Source organism: Pygocentrus nattereri, chromosome 11 (genome assembly GCF_015220715.1).
Source record: "Pygocentrus nattereri isolate fPygNat1 chromosome 11, fPygNat1.pri, whole genome shotgun sequence".
NCBI classification, from domain to species: domain Eukaryota; kingdom Metazoa; phylum Chordata; class Actinopteri; order Characiformes; family Serrasalmidae; genus Pygocentrus; species Pygocentrus nattereri.
The window spans coordinates 29,601,537-29,618,422 of NC_051221.1; the positions used below are offsets into that span (position 1 = coordinate 29,601,537).

The window sequence follows — 16,886 nt, forward strand, 5'->3', positions numbered from 1 at the left end:
AGCAAGGCTCTTGTCTAATAATCATATCTGTACATGTTGTTTTGCATGCATTTGGTTTACATTGCAAAATTATATAATCACATAGGAAATTAAAATCTAAAATGATTACATTCAGTTTACTTTCTGTATCAACAGCTTTCACTATGAGTTTTAGGAAAATTTTAGCAAAAATGCTTGTTTCATAGAGTTACAGAGAAATACTTGAGCAAAATGTAAGAAGAGGCGTTCAAGACAGCATACACAGTGGGAGATCTAGAAAGTTTAACAGGTGCAACAAGAACTTTGTACAGCATGATAAAAGATTCGTTATACTGACAGCTGAAATTTCACAGCTGGCTAGAGTTACCTTTATTTAATAGCCTTGTCAGTCATACACTTGTAAAATTCCTGTGTGTTGGTGACTTTGTCCAGGACTGTCTTTATCTCCTTGTAGTAGCAGTGTCTAACACCATATGGATGACAGAAAGCTTGGGGAGAATGAGCATAACTGTCAGAGTTTCTAGTATTTGAAGGGCTTTTCTCATATGATGTCATACTGATCTGTAGTCATCTGTGCTTATAGTGGTCATCTTGGCCTTGTGCCAGATAGCAGATCCAAGAATAAGCCTCATGACACAGTGACTTACATCAGAATGCCCTTAATGACCTATCATTTTTTTGTTTTTCTCTGTAATGTCAAATGTGTAGGTAAGGGTCAGTTGTGCTCTTCTGTTCTGTACATTGATGTGTTTAATCAAGCCTTCTGAACTTTCAAGCTGAAATATAACTGAACTGAATAGGACTAGAAGTAACATGGGTTGTTATGATTTGTCTACACTTACTGTCATGTTTTCGCATTGATTTGTGATTATACTGATCTGAACTTTGCTACTGTGTGTGTCTCTCTGGTGTAGGACTAGCAGAGTTGGGCACAATGTGTGATCCATACCGGAGCTGTTCCATCAGTGAAGAGAATGGACTGAGCTCCGCCTTCACCATTGCCCATGAACTGGGCCATGTGTAAGTTTCGGCCCCCAAATGGGTTCGTCTTAATGAAAGTATCCCTATTGCAGTGCACAAAAGCCCTCTTATCCCCCTTGCAGGGGCACACACAGGTGCAAAGCATATTAAAGCATGTTTAATAACAGGCCAGTCTTAATACCCTCTCTGTTCTCCTTTACCTTTCTGCACCCAACATGGTTTAACCCATATGGCTGTGCAAGTTTTTAACGCAAAGGTAGAATGTGAACCACAAATAATGTAACTATTTGTTCATTCATTGTTTGTGTAATCTGCTTTGCTTGTGTAGCATAAATGTTCTCTTCATTCTTTTGAATTATTATGAAAGGATGTGTCAGCAATGCTTTTAGATTTCTGTACAATAAAGGTAAAGGCTGAGTGGTAGGCTCTTGATACTATAGTACATGGAGTTCAAATTGTACTGTCAGCTTTGTACTACTAAACAGGGGTTTTAGGGCACCAGCAACATTGATAATTTCATACAATCCCAATTCTAAAAAGGTTGGGATGGTGTTTAAAATACAAATAGAAACAGAATGCAATGATTTGCAAATCTCCTATTTTATAGACTCATATTTTATTCACAGTAGAACATAGAACACATCATATGTTGAAAGTGAGACATTTTACAATTTCATGAAAAATATTAACTCGTTTATAACTTGATTGCAGCAACACATCTAAAAAAATTGGGACAGGGCCATGTCTACCATTATGCATCATCCCAGCTTCTTTTATCAACAGTCTGTAAGTGTCTGGGAAGTGAGGAGACCAATTGCTAGAGTTTTGGGAGAGGATTGTTGCCCCATTCTTGTGTCATGTAAGATTCTAACTGTTCAACAGTCCTGGTTCTTCTTCGCCAGATTTTCTGTGACATGATGGGCCAAATGTTTTCTAGTGGTGAAAGGTCTGGACTGCAGGCAGACAAGTTCAGCACCTGGACTCTTGTTCTGCAAAGCCATGCTGTTGTGATGGATACATTATGAGGTTCAGCATTGTCTTGCTGAAATATGCAGTACCTTCACTGAAAGAGATGTTGTCTGGATGGAAGGATATGTTGTTCTAAAACCTCTGTATACTGTTCAGCTTTGAGTGCTTTTCCATATGTCTAAGTTGCCCACGCCATAGGCACTAATGCAACCCCATACCATGAGAGATGCAGGCTTTTGAACTGTGCGCTGATAACAAGCTGGATGGTCCCTCTCCTCTTGAGTCTGTGGTTTCCAAAAGAATTTAACATTTTGAATTCATCTGACCACATAACAATTTTCCATTTTGCCCAGAGAAGATGGTGGCATTTCTGGAGGCCTGATGCAGCTTTAACTTGAATTTGTGGATTGCGTGGTGAACTGTGTTCACAGACAATAATTTCTGGAAGTGTTCCTGAGCACATGCATGTCTGTTTTCAGTGCAGTGCAACCTGAAGGCCTGAAAATTATTGGCATCCAATATTCACCGTCGGCCTTGTCCCTTGCATACAGAGATTTCACCAGATTCTCTGAATCGATGATATTATGTTATATGTATTTCTATATACGGTGGGATATCCAAAGTTGTCACAATTTTATGTCGAGGAACATTTCTCTGAAATTGTTCCACAAGTTTTAGATGCAGTTTTACATAGATTGATAAATTTCTGTCTTTGCTTCTGAGAGACTCTGCCTCTCTAAAATGCTCTTTTTATATCCTGTAGTTAGTTGCAAATTGCTCCTCCAGCTGTTTTTTATTAGTACCGCTTTATTTTCCTGCCTTTTGTTGCTCCATCCCAATTTTTTTGAGATGGTTTGCTGCCATCAAGTTCTAAATGAGTTAATGTTCTTCATGAGATGATAAAATGTCTCACTTTCAACATCTACATTCTAACAATTAAGGTTCTGTATTCTGTTGTGAATAAAATATGTGTCTGTGAGATTTGCAAATCATTGCATTCCGATTTTATTTACATTTATTTACATTTTACACAGCATCTTTTTTGGAATTGTGGTTGTGTAGCTGATAACAAAAATAATAATTTCCAAGAGAGCATGTTAGGTCTCTAGGTCTCATCACTTAGCGTCATGCTAGCTAATGCAGGATAGCTGATGTAACAGAATTGGCACTTAGTGTTCTCCTCCAAGTACATTGGTCTGTCTGGTGAAGTTATATTTGTGGCAGTTCACAAAGATGCTGTGGCAGGCATAATATGTCTCTGAGGAATGATTTGGTGTTACTAGTCCATGCACTGTACTGACATAAAATCAGCACGGAATATACTATGTAATATGGTACAATATCATACAATATATTATAATTTTGAATATTTTTAATCAACAGGCTGCATTTTGGATTATATGTCAGTGTTTAATGCAGAAATCTTTTATAGAGCATCATAAGTAGCTTTTGTCATCCAAAGACCTCCACTGTGATAATGCCAGTTTATGCTATTTTGCACATTTGGGGTTTGCAGTATTATGTTAGCATTGGTATAGTTAGCGGTCAGAGCTAGCGGTCATAGCTAATGGCGGTGTATATTAACTTACTCTTACCAGCTTACCTGGATTTTAGGATATAGATAGAAAATTTTAGCACAGAGTTGTAATTCAGTACCGCATAATTAACATAACAATTTTGTTGTGATGGCGCTGGCCTTCATTTGTGTCTGTCTTCGCAGCATGCCACTATCACCACATGTGTGATTCTATAGTGGGGTGCTTATGAATAAAGCTGTTGTGGACAGATGACCAACTTGTAACAAATGACTCAATCACTGTTATGCATAATTCTCTGCAGTATCCCCATTCTTGGTTAGTGAATAAATCCAGTGTCAGACTGCATATAAGAATGGCAGAAATCCTCCTCCCCCTCAGAGTTGATAGATGGAGAAAATTCCAACAGCTGTAGTGGGCTCTGCATTGAGTCAACCACCAGTGACCCTTACTCTGTCAATTGGTGCCATTTGGGCTTGTTAAAACTGCCAGTGGGTTAAAACTGGCAGGGAGTCCAAAAGTACACACAATAGATTAAAGCACAGATAATTCAACTGTAAACTAGTGCTGTTTGTGATTTATCAGCATCCTTTATTTTGACATACATATTGACATATTTGTCTTTCTTTGAATTTAATCACACAAATATTGAACAAAGTTAGCTCAGCTGAAAGCCTAATCTAAAGCCTAATTCTATCATTCTGCACAACAGGACTAGTTTTCAATAGGTTGGAAATTAATACTGTGATGTAGAGTGAGAAGCAAAAATATTGGGGCAATCAAGTGAAATTAGTTATTTTTGGTATATTCATAACATTTACATTCCAGATCTAAAGTAGAGCATGCGACTAAAGCACAGAATGTTAGCTTTTATATCTGTGCATTGTTTTCCATACGACTTACTTTTAAGCTTACTTTTATTACCATTTGTTTTTTTGTCATTGTGTGAACTTGTATTAGGACAAATGAATGACAGGTGGTTCTGTTTGCTCAGAAGCATGTTCCCCTCACTGTGCACATGTAAAATAGCTATGAAAGTACTGGGGTGATTTTGGTCATTGGAGTTTGCATTAGGAGTTTCATTTTGTTGTAAAAGATGCAAAACTGTAGAACTGACTTTGATGGACAAATAGGCAGCTTTGAACATTAAAGCGGATCAGCACTTTTGCAGAATGAATGGGCATGCCAAAAAACAACAATATGGAATATTTAACAAAAGAAAGAAAATACTAGAAAGCTATATAATTTGCTGTTTAAAGAAGAACACAGTAGCTGATGACAAGGACATTGTCAGTGTGCAAGGGTGAAAGGGGCGAATTCACCATTAGCCAGAAGAGTTCTAGGGTAAAGTTTTATGGACAGATGAGGTAAAGCTGAATTTTTGTCAAAGTGATGAGAGGCGAAATGCAGAGAAACAATGTTGACTGGAAAACATTGTCCATAAATGAAAACTGACATTCTATGCTTTAGTCTCATGCTCATGTTTTGATCTGGAATATAGAATGTATGAATATGGAAGAGAAACCACCCATCTGATTAAGACATCCAGTAAAAAGAACTGGATTTAAGCTTCAGTGCATGTATACTCTCACTCTGATTTCTTTGGTTTTCTCAGTCTGTGCATTAGGGCTGCACGATTAATCGTATTTTTATCGTTATCGCGATATGAGGTTTCACGATAAACACATTGAAAGAGCCACGATAACGCCTTGAATAACAGCAAACTCAAATTGCATCACCTGCATGCATTATCCCCGTCCAGCAATAGAGGGAGCTCTTCGTAACTCCATATGACGTGGGCTCACTGCGTCACAAAGGAATAACCGATGCCGTCACACACTACTTGGCTAAAGATATGGCGCCATTTAAAACGGTTAGCAAGGAAGGCTTTGTGCACTTACTAAACAAGGTGGATAAACGGTACAAGATTCCGTCACGAAGGCATTGGTCCAGCAAAACAACGGAGCCCTACGTGAGCTTGTTTTTTAGGTTGTACGGATAAACAGCATTTTATAGAGTATACCTAACTTTCAGAAAAAACTGCAAGTTTTTGTGCTTTTATGTTGGCTATGTTGCTTCTGTGATGCTGAGCTCTAGCTATAATAAGTTTGTGCTATTACCAGAAAAGAGAGCTTTTGTTTGTATTTTATTTCATTTATTTTTTAACCTTATTTTTCTATTGTTTACTTATGTATTTATTCATTTGTTTTATTATTATTTATTGTTACTAAATGTTGAGAGAACACAGCCTTGCAACGCACAAAATGTTTGCACTATTATTACTTGTACACGTCTTATCTAATTTTAGATTTCATCTATTGTTGAATAAACCTGCAAAATATTTGGAATTATTCTGGATTCATTATACAGTAAAAAACAAAGCAAATTAACGTGCTGCTGTTCAGAGAGACACTACATTTCTGTATTTTAATCTTAATTTATTGTGTTTCACATCGATATCGGGATATCCAACAATGTTATTGCACATTCTAGTCCATATCGTGAAGGCCTGGAGTTTCCCATCATCTGATTACACAAGTGAATGTAAACAAGTTAAATGGACTTCTAATAAAATCTGCTTTTCTGCAGTTATCGGATTATTAAGTGCATGTAAATGCACCCAGTATGTCACTTTGATGTACCATTAGAGTCTGCTGGAGAGCCCGCTGTCTACAGCATGTCAACTGGAATGTCTTGCAGCAGCTTTTGTCATTTACATCACTGCCAGATTGCTTCCTGCCTGCATATGGCTCTCGAAGACACATTACACATCAAAGAAGGAGTTGGAGTCACTTGGCACAAAATGGCTATGCGCAACAGTCCTCTAGAAATAATCTGAATGATGTTTCTCTCCATTCATTACCAGGCATTAACAACTCTGTGTAGAATTCTGACTGAGTAATTATCTATTGTATATTCCTATTTTCCCATGGGAGAGACTAAAGCAGAACTAATGTCTTATTATTATTGCTGTCACATGAATTAAATAATCAGTTGTGATTAATAATGTTAATTTGTGTAGTTAACAGTGATTAATTACACTAGTCTTAATTGCTTAAATATGACCCTAAAGATCTTTATGTTCTTTTCATCAGAATACATTTATTACTTCAAATTATTCGTTAACATTTTTAGCATGTGAATGCAGGGTTCGCTTGAACTGAACGGGTAAACCATGCGATTTCCATAGAGTGAAAACAGTTTTCCAATTCCCTTTTGTTTTTGCGTTTGTCTAGGTCATGTATTCTTGGAGGCTTTTGTGAGGACCTGTAGCTTTCAACCTTTTGTTATTTTGCTTATTCGTTTATCCATAGGTCTCCCATGAGTACTGTGCAGTGTTGTCCACTGGTTATATTGCTTTAAAAGCCATTTAAAGCTATATTTGAGAATGTGGGGTAATATCACAGACTCTGTGATACATCTAGCAAGTACCTGTGCTTCAGTCTGGAGTACTAGGGATGGTTTAAAGAGTCAAACTAGGAAAATGTTTTAGTAAAATCAATGCTGTTTATTATGCATTGTGTTAACATGTTATAAACACAACTTTGACAGACAGTGTGTGTGTTTGACCTCACAGCTGGAATCTTGTGTATCTCAGTAAACTCAACACAGCTGGGCATAATCCATCCAGCATTACACTTGTCATGAGTGTGTGTGTATGTCTGTGTGGTATTACAGATGGGCTATGTGTTTGCTAAAACACTTCCAAAGCATAGAATATTAGCAGTTTTATCTCTTTCTCTCAAAGTGAGATTGTATTAAATTGCTAAAATAGTAATATAAGGAGACTATTACTTTTATATTTTTTTCTGGTGGCCTTCCACTTCCACTAAGGAAACAGACATGTACTACACTAAGGCAGAATTTAAGATAACCACTGTTTTAAACAGCAAAGGACAAGTCTACTCTAGGAGTAGATTCATCCTTTGCTGTGGCTTTTGTTAGTTTGATTTATTTGTAGGTCTCGTATGCACTGTTCTATTGACATTTATACTTTAAGCACTGTCCTATAGGCAATTTTCTGCCAATCTTCATCTGTTTAGAAGTCTCTTTTCACCTATAGACTTTGTGTCTGTGTGTCTGTTTCAGCTTCAACATGCCTCATGACGATAACCCAAAATGCAGAGAAGCAGGAATGAAGCATCAGTATCATGTCATGGCACCGACCTTGAACTATGACACCAGCCCGTGGTCCTGGTCAAAGTGCAGCCGAAAGTACATTACAGAGTTTTTGGAGTAGGTGCCTGCCTTTTTTTCTCATTGACAGACAGCATTTTTTTCAAAAGAGAAAAAAGGAAACCAAGCAACACAATAGCTTGATATGTAATCATAAGACATGGTGACATTGCTCATGCACTATAACTTTAAACATTTAACGGTCTGTTGCTTCGTGATTACTACAGATTTTTCCTTTTCCTGTCCATGGTTCTTATAGGTGATCGTGATCCTTCATGCACACTACCCTTCTCTGATTTCATTTTCTTCTCTTTCTCTCCCTCTCTCTTCTATTGGATGGAATGACATTGGACAAACAGTCATTTAGTCGCTGGCATGCTTCATCCTCAGTAGCGGTATCCTGGGGCAACGGTTCATTCAGGGCTTCCAAAGTGGTGCAGCAAGCAGCAAGCCCAGCTGAAGGGCTTCCCTTTAAGATGGGAAATGTCAGTTAAAATTAGATTCCTGCTGGATGCGACCCTTTGATCTGCACTCCGGCACTCTCGCCTGTGGGACCTCCATAAAAGACAGCCTTGTTGATGAGGCCTTGTTCGCTGTATAGAAGGCACCGGCCTGGGGATGTAAGGTTGCCCAGCCCAGGCAAAAGTGAACTTTCCAATGTCGGATCCAGCCACTTTTGGTGGAGGGAAAGAAGAGAGAGAGAAAGGGGGAATTCCTTTCTGTTGGAGACATTAACTCCTTAATATTAACTCTTTGAAAATCACTTAACTACTACTAAGAAACTGCCACTGAAGCTATTTTGTTACAAAAGCGAGAAAGCGAAGTCTGAACCTTCTGACAGTTCTGTAGTGTACAAGGGGTTAAGGGAGCATGTGGGTGAGTTGATTAAACTCTTGCATATGAAACTGAAAGGGAAATGTCAGCAGTGGGGTGACTGGTTTTCTGTATTGCATTTTTGGAAAAAAATGGATTTGCTTAACAATGGCAGTATTTATAAACACAAAGTATGAAGGAGTCTTTGGAGCATGCGTCAGGGAGGTTGTCTGCTGGTGGGAACGATGGAAAGTAAAGTCTACTGCTTCTGTACTTGCCCAGAACAACAATGCACAGCACTGATTACCTCAGTACTTACAATGTACAGCAATGTGGTTAAGTACATCAGTGTTTTGACTGCCCATTCACCTTCAAGAGCTTTCTGGTCCCTTAAACTCTACAGTGAGCAGATTATGGATAGTACACATTCAGGAGCACAGACAGACTGTCATATACACACACACATACACTTGAGAAGAGTAGGCCCTCGTGACACTTCTTCCTCACTGCCAGAGAGAGTGCCCCATTCTTTTATTCACTTAGTCCTTTGAACAAAACAAATAACATTCAGAACCCTCAGGGCTTTTTGCCTGCAAGTCCAAACTGCAAGAACTACTTGGAAAAACACATAGACAGAAACACACCCTCCGGTCCCCTTTTTTAAAAATGGGGACCACCACCCCGGTCTGCCAGTCCAAGGGTACTGTTCCTGAGGTCCATGCAATATTGCAGAGGCGCATCAGCCACGACAGCCTTACAATATCCAGAGCCTTAAGCATCTCTGGATGAATCTCATCCACCCCCAGTGCCTTGCCACTGAAGAGCTTGCCAACTACCTCAGTGACCTCCACCAGGGAAATGGAGCTTGACACGCCAGAGTCCTCCGGCCCTGACTCCTGTGGTTCTTCAGAGTGCTCCTTCCACTGACAAACATTATCCTCATTTGAAGTCAGAGTTTCTCCACCCTTGCCGAAACACAGCCTCCCCGACCACTCCTGAGTCGCAGGAGTTGTCCAGAACCTCCTTGAAGCCAACCGAAAGTCTTTATCCATGGCTTCACCAAGCTCCTCCCATGCCCTGGATTTTGCTTCTGCCACTGTTGCAGCTGTCACCTTTTTCACCTGTTGGTACCTCTCTGCTGGGTCGGGAGTCCTTCGGGCCTAAAGGCCTCTTTCTTCAGCTGTACGGCCTCCCTCACCACTGGTGTCCACCAGGGGGTTCTTGGGTTACCTCCCCAACAGGCACCCACAAGCTTTTGGCCACAGCTACGCCTGGCAGCTTCCACAATGGAGGTTTTGAACAGGGTCCATTCAGACTCCATGTCCCCTATCTCCCCCGGGACATGAGAAAAGCTCTCCCGGAGGTGGGAGTTGAAATCATTCTGAACAGGGGCCTCCGACAGTTGTTCCCAGCACACCCTCACTATTCACTTGGGCCTACTGGGTCTGACCATTGGTTTTCCTTGCCATCTGATCCAACTCAGCACCAGATGATGATCAGTTGAGAGCTCAGCACCTCTCTTTACCCGAGTGTCCAGAACATACAGTCCCAAGTCCGATGAAACAACAACAAAGTCGATCATTGACCTTTGACGCAAGGAGCTCTGGTACCATGTACACTTATGAACATTCTTGTGTTCGAACTTGGTGTTTGTTATGGACAATCCATGCCTGGCACAGAAGTCCAATAACAATTCACAATTCGGGCTCAGATCAGATCGGGCAGGCCGTTCTTCCCAATCCCCTCTCTCCAGGTCTCCCAGTAATTGCCAACATGAGCATTGAAGTCTCCCAGTAAGACTATGGAGTCTGTAGGCGGGACCCTTTCCAGAACCCTGCCCACTTGCTCCAAGAAGGCCGAATACTCTGACCTGTTGTTTGGTGCATAAGCACACACAACAGTCAGAGTTTTCCTCTCTGTGATTTTAATTCGCATTGAGGCGACCCTCTCATCCCCCAGGACAAACTCCAACTGCACGGCCACCAGTTGGGGACTCGTGAGTATCCCCATTCCTACCTGGCACCTCTCACCCTATGCAACCCCTGAGTAGGAGAGGGACCAACCCCTATCAAGGAGTTTGGTTCCAGAGCCGACACTGTGGGTGAAGGTGAACCTAACTTTATCTAGTTGGTACCTCTCAACCTCCCTCACAAGCTCCGGCTCCTTCCCCCCAGTGAGGTTACATTCCACATGCCAAGAGCCAGTTTCTGCCACAGGGGCCTAGGCCGCCAAGGGCCCCCCTGCAATCTCCCACTGCCTGTGCAGCACTGCACCACTCCCCTATGCTGGACCTTGCGGGTGGTGGGCCCACATGGTATAATATAAACAGGTCTACAGAAGTCCACACATTTTTGAGTGAGAATGGCTAGTAATATTCAACTGCAGAACCCAGTCAAGTTCATGTACTAGTTCATGTGGACAGACCTGACAGTTGAATTTCCATGAAACCATCAATTACCTTTTTCTATGTGTGACATACCAAAACACATGGTTTCTACATTTAATCTCGTTGTAAATTAATTTTGAATGTTGCATGTAAATGTCACATAAGAACTACAAATTAACCACAACCAATACATTATGGAATCTGCTAAAACTACCTGGCAATTGCAAGTCATTTTGCTGAAATAAACTGACTTTAAAGAACTTATCCCAGTTATTACCTGGTGTAGACTTTGGCCCAATCCCATTTCTTATTTTTACCCCTACCCCTTGTTTTCAAGTGTAACCCTCCCCCTTGAAACTGAGTTACAAGGGGTAGTGGTTAAAATCTTCCCCCTATGAAATTGGACAACCCTTCAAGAACCGCAGACATTGTCAGTTGTCATCAGCGGCTTTTACATAAAACAGACGAGACAAGGTTTTCTGGCCATTTCCAAGATACCAACTCCAGCTGTGGTGATCTCACTTGTGTGTCACATGACAGGACAGGTGAATCATATTTAAAATAGCATGGAAAAAATAATCAGGATGTGTTTTCCTCCTTTGTCTCCTTACCATAGCAATAGTGGTATATCATGCTGACATTTGTCATTTATCCAAAGGAGGGCATTCTGTGAATTTTCTCATAACACTCCGTTTGTAGTGTGCCTCTGAAAAATCTCAGTTTGAAGGGCCATGTAGTCCTAACACTTCACCCTACCCCTCCATCTCAACAATTGGGAAAACCCTACCCCTAGACATGAACCCGGCAGGCCCTAGCCATGTAAGGGGTCTATAAGAGATTGTTGTTTCATATACCTGATGTGATAATGGCACAGTGCTGAAAGAGCCTCACTATTGGCCATTTCTGTGAGTCCAGAGCAGAGGCACACCTCCATCATAGCTTTGTACACTCTCCTCTATTTGCTGAATAGATTAATTCCCTAAAGCACACACACACTGCACTTACTTCTTTTTTCCTGCCATAAAACAAAGGTGCCTCTGAGCACTTGCAGGCCTGAAAGAGCTCCAGTGCAGTGACAGGGGATAAGCTGAGGTAATGAGAAGGCTCGGGGGATCAGCTGGGGCTGGATGAAACAGGTGTTTAGTCTCCCTTACGGCGGACAAACTGCACGAGCAGTGTCAACATGTCTCATAATTACACATCAAGCTCCTATTGTGTTGCTCGGTTTCCTTTTTCTCTGTTGGCAAAGGTAAACAAAGAGGGCAGGAGGAGAGAAGGCTCTTGCTGTGGAAGTTTGCTGTATTTTATTGAATGAATCTCTAAGACACTGTAGTTAAAGGCCTATTCAGTGTCTAAAACCAGCAGTTCAAAGTGGCACATTGGTGAACATGTTTTAAACAGCTGTTCTTTTGTGACCCTCCCACGTAATTCAAACCCTGGGTGTGGTAGACAAGCTATATGTCACCAAACTGTAGGATCACTGTTATGAAACTTCATTTTTGGCAAGTGTGTATGGGGTTCCCAATCCCTCCATTTTGTGAGTTATAAAGACTGAGGTCCTGGGGAGTGTGTCTTTTGTTATACTGAAATGTAGCTTGGTATGTGTGAGATGGAGGAGCTCTGACTGAGCCAAGTCATTTTAGTGACATAAGCAGGTAAAGAAACAGACCACCCACTTCTAAGCTGTTACACTGAAGTGTCAGCACACAAAGTGAGCCAGCACACAAATGTGACAAGTTAGATGTGAATGAACATCTAATAAAAGAGGTACAATTATACTAGTGAAGGCAATACTCACTAAAATTGAAGTTAATTGCTATGTTGAATATGCCTCTTATTGCTTTCCTGTGTTTTGTCTGCCAGCACTGGTTATGGGGAGTGTTTGATGGATGAACCAGTTGGCAGGACTTATGACCTTCCTGTCAAGCTCCCAGGCCAGCTTTACAATGCCAATCGGCAGTGTGAACTGATGTTTGGACCTGGCTCTAAAGTCTGCCCATTTATGGTAAGGCTAAGCTTAATTTTTGAACATGTGTAAGAATCAGTAACACGGTCAACGCAGTAATACAGAAATCAAATATTTTTTTTCTATTACAGGTAGAATGGCTGAAACATCATTAGGCTTTTACTGATTATTTAGGAAGTAGCCAGGGCTTGAGTGAAGATCAGTTTGATAGAGAAGGGCTCTTCTTTTTGCTTGTTGTGCTGTGATATGTGCTGTCAGTTTAATGATCCATTCCTGAGCCTTCCAGTCCTGTAACAATGATTTGTCTTAGCTTCCCTATGAGTACTGAAGATTATCTTCCGCATTCAAATAAATATATTCATACATCCTCTAGTAGTAACCAAGTAGGCTGTTTGATTTATTAATGATTCACATGTTTAGTGAACTCCCTAACCATTGTCTTTTGGGGTAACGAGGGCTACACCGTTAATGCTATTTTCAGTGCTAAAAAAAATCACAAAATTCCACAACGACAGAGCCCCAATTCATTAACTATGAAAAATATAAATAATAGCACCATTCGAATTACCCACACACAGCATCAGAGTGAATTTTTTCACCCATGAATGTATTTGGAACTATACGTTTAATCAGTGAAAATTCTGACAACTGCTTTTTTGTGTCTGCCATTCATGTTGCAGAAACAATGCAAGAGACTTTGGTGCACCAGCTCTGAGGGAGATCATAAAGGGTGTCGCACACAGCACATGCCACTGGCTGATGGAACTGAATGTGGGCATGGCATGGTGAGACTTTTCCTAATATTTAGTTTCTCTATTTTTGTCTTACAGTCAATGGTGCATTTCCTAGAAATGTCAGCACAGTTGACAATGGTAATATGAGCTTTTGTTGGTGCTTGGCCCGAAAACACATTTCATGCTAAGTAAATAAAGACTGATTTTTAACAGCATTTGGCTGTAAGCCGTGTGTAGCTTGGATAATGTCTGAGAGTTGTTTCATGTCAAAACATAAAGTGAAATAAGCATCAAAAGCTATTGACCTTGTGAGATTTGGAGACTACTGCATTGTCAAAGACTTTTTCTTTCAGGTCACAGTAAAGAAGCTTGAGTAACTGTATTGTATTCTTTGGTCAACTGATGATAAATGTAACAAGTAGAGACCTGGTGTAGCTAAATAGGCCTGTCTGTCTTGTACTACTTGTAACATTAGCAGTCTGAACTCACAGCGAGGCTTCTCTGTTGTCTTCCACGTTTGGGATGCTATGCTAATTAGCAGCATTTAGTGCACTGTGACTGGCACTGTGGGAGCAGTTGGAGGGTTTGGAAAGAGGAGGGGCCATTGAGCCTTTGAAATGGGATGCCGTGCAACACTTTCAGGCAAGTCACCTTGTTCTGAACCCACGACCCCCAAGCCTCTTTAAGATGCGGGTGAGTGGGTCATTGGCCAGGGAGCTCTGGGCTGAGACTAGGTTTCACACAAAAGACCCACATAACTGATTCATGCTCAGGAGAGAGCTGAGGAAAGAAGGGGGTCCCTATTCCCTTTTTTCTTATCCATTTACCCACAAGAGGCTTGCAAGGAAACTTCAGAAACACTTTGTGGGTTCTTGTTGGCCAAGTATCACAAGGCAGAGTCACAGTCGTAGTTCGCCTGGCATTACTACACTGCTTGAGTGTGGAATTGTTAACTGGGATGGTTAGTATCTTAATCCAACCAAAACAACCATGACACAGTTGTGGGATTTCAGTGTGCCTGGAAAGCCTTCTCTTTGTCTCATTAACTGCTGGACTGTCATGCACAAGGGACTTTGCTGAGGAGAACCATGTTGTTTGTGCCTGATTTGTTGCTGTGAGGGCCCAAGTCTGTCTGATTAAAACCATAGGAGCATGAAGGAGTTCATCTCAGTGTTAAATGTGTCATCATTTTTCATTAGTGGAATGGGCCTCTGATTTTGTGTTATGCTGTAATTGCATTTATTGAAGCTTTCTGATTATTTGACAGTATAACCAGTCTACAGTCTCTGTGTAAATAAATATAAGTGTGATGGAACAGCTGTACTTCAAACATAGTTTCTTGATTATTGGGGGAAAAAATCCCACAATGCTAAAACAACACAGGAACACAAAGGGCCTTATTTTCTTCTGTTTTACCCTTCGAGGCACCTGCACCTTTGTTTGTGGTGCCGAGGGCTTGGTGTCATCTCCTTGCTGGGCACTTTGAAGTGGAGGGAGTTGAAAGAAAAGGGCTCTCAGTCTCAGCTCACCTGTCCGTTTAGAGTTCTTTAATGTGGGCGAGTACTCAGGGAGGCTTGTTAAAATCTCCCTCTATTCTTTTGCTCTAGAATGGTGCTAAATGTCATGTCAGAGTTTCCAAAATTAAATGACAGTCAATTCAGGAATATTTTTTTACATTCAGCAGGTACATTTAACACTACAGTACAGATTATTTAACCCATAGACCTGATAAAAGAAAGATATATTGCTAAAATTGTACTACTCTCCTGGATCCTTCTTTGAGAGAAACAAAAAACAATGAGCAAAGCATGTCAAGTAGCAAGTCCGTGCACATAAAGGAGCTGGTGGAGAGCAGAGAGCTGTGTATTAAGTAGCTTCAAAGTAAAATTGCCCAACAGTTTTCTTATAACTTGTTTTTCTCTCTGTGGTGACATGACTGCAGCTGATCTACTGTACTAGTGAAGAGTAACCACATTTTTGTTGGTGCTCTCTCAATACTGGTGAGAATTACTTGGCTCATTTTAGTTCAAAATCTCTCTGCTTTCTCTTTCCCTCCATCACCCTCCCTCCATCCCACTAGCTGGGCGCTGGAGTGAGTAATGTGGTCACATGACCCTGGCGCTCTGTCTGTCATCTGGTTCAGTGAGCCTTACACTAACGAGGGCATCCCATCACTTGTTGTCTATAAATACTGCCACCACTCTTCTCCTTCCCCCTGCGGCCCTTCAAAAAGCACGGCACAGGAGAGACGCTCAGCACAGCCAGTCAGCAGGCCTACTATCCATACACTCCTTTGAAGAGCTTGCTTGGATTTCACTAACTTGAATGCTTGCTCACTTAGGGGGTGAAGAAAAAGCAAAGAGAAGCAGACGTATCAAACTGTGTGTCCACAATTGCTTTAGAGAGAGCTGTTTCCCTCATTGGTGTTTTACAAAGAAGCATTGCTCAGTGGGATTTAGGCCTTGCAGGCGGTTATTAGCAGAAGACAGAAAAACACCTTATAGACCCAAACTGCCTTACAAACTTTAACAGAATTTTTTTTAAATCAGCTCTTTCAAACTAAAACCCAATGTATTTCCAAAATAAAAGCAGGCTTTTTTTCTCGGTTTGCCTATACTTTGTTTGCCAAATTGATATTAGTGTTTTATAACTCTTTTTTTACATTCTTGAATGTTCCTACCCAAACCCACAGAACATATTCCCATAATTGGCACATAATAACGTAGTAGTACCTGCTAGGGAGAATGAGAAGAACAGAATAGAATAGAATATTTGTTTTTGGTCATCGTAAATTTTTTAAATGCTTTAAGGGCTTTGGGGAGTGATTTAGTGGAGATAAGATGGTAGCCTCAAATGAAAATGGTTGTAAAAATAAACCGTTTCCTAGGTTGTTGTTTCAGCTTTATTTCTAATTTCGGTTGTAGTGTATCCTCCTCATCTTCCCAAGACATTTAACAAGTCGTTTTATATCAAGACACTACAAAAGAGGGCATTGTGCCTCACTCCCAATTAAACTCTAGGGAACTCTCCTGCTCCCTGCAACCTGCCCTCGTCTCACACAATTAGAGCAAGATAGTGAAGTCTTCCAAAAGTCTGGTGGAATAGAATTTGCTGGCGGCTGGCTGTGCAACTTGGCTGCCGTTGCTGGCAGCTTTTGCAGAGCGCTAGGCGGGTTCTCTGCTCTCTATCTCAATGCTCTGTGCTGTGGATCGATGTCACCTTGCTTGCTAATCCGCCTGCCTTTCTACTGAGACACCCAATAACAGGCCCACAGATTTGATTGAACAAATTAATTGTTATTTTGGTTCCCATGTTCCTACACATGCCAGGACTATCTAGTGAGGAGG

General features: G+C 41.0%; 1 protein-coding gene across 3 annotated transcripts in view; it reads left to right on the top strand.

Annotated features, from left to right (window-relative positions):
- Nucleotides 1-16,886, top strand: part of LOC108428407 (A disintegrin and metalloproteinase with thrombospondin motifs 20) — a 93,577-nt gene that overhangs the window by 27,428 nt on the left and 49,263 nt on the right. For all 3 annotated transcript variants that reach the window (XM_017699384.2, XM_037543077.1, XM_037543078.1), the window contains 4 exons: nt 894-999; nt 7,554-7,700; nt 12,703-12,844; nt 13,486-13,590. In XM_017699384.2, the coding sequence (XP_017554873.1) occupies nt 894-999; nt 7,554-7,700; nt 12,703-12,844; nt 13,486-13,590 (500 nt within the window). The remainder of the gene's footprint in view (nt 1-893; nt 1,000-7,553; nt 7,701-12,702; nt 12,845-13,485; nt 13,591-16,886) is intronic.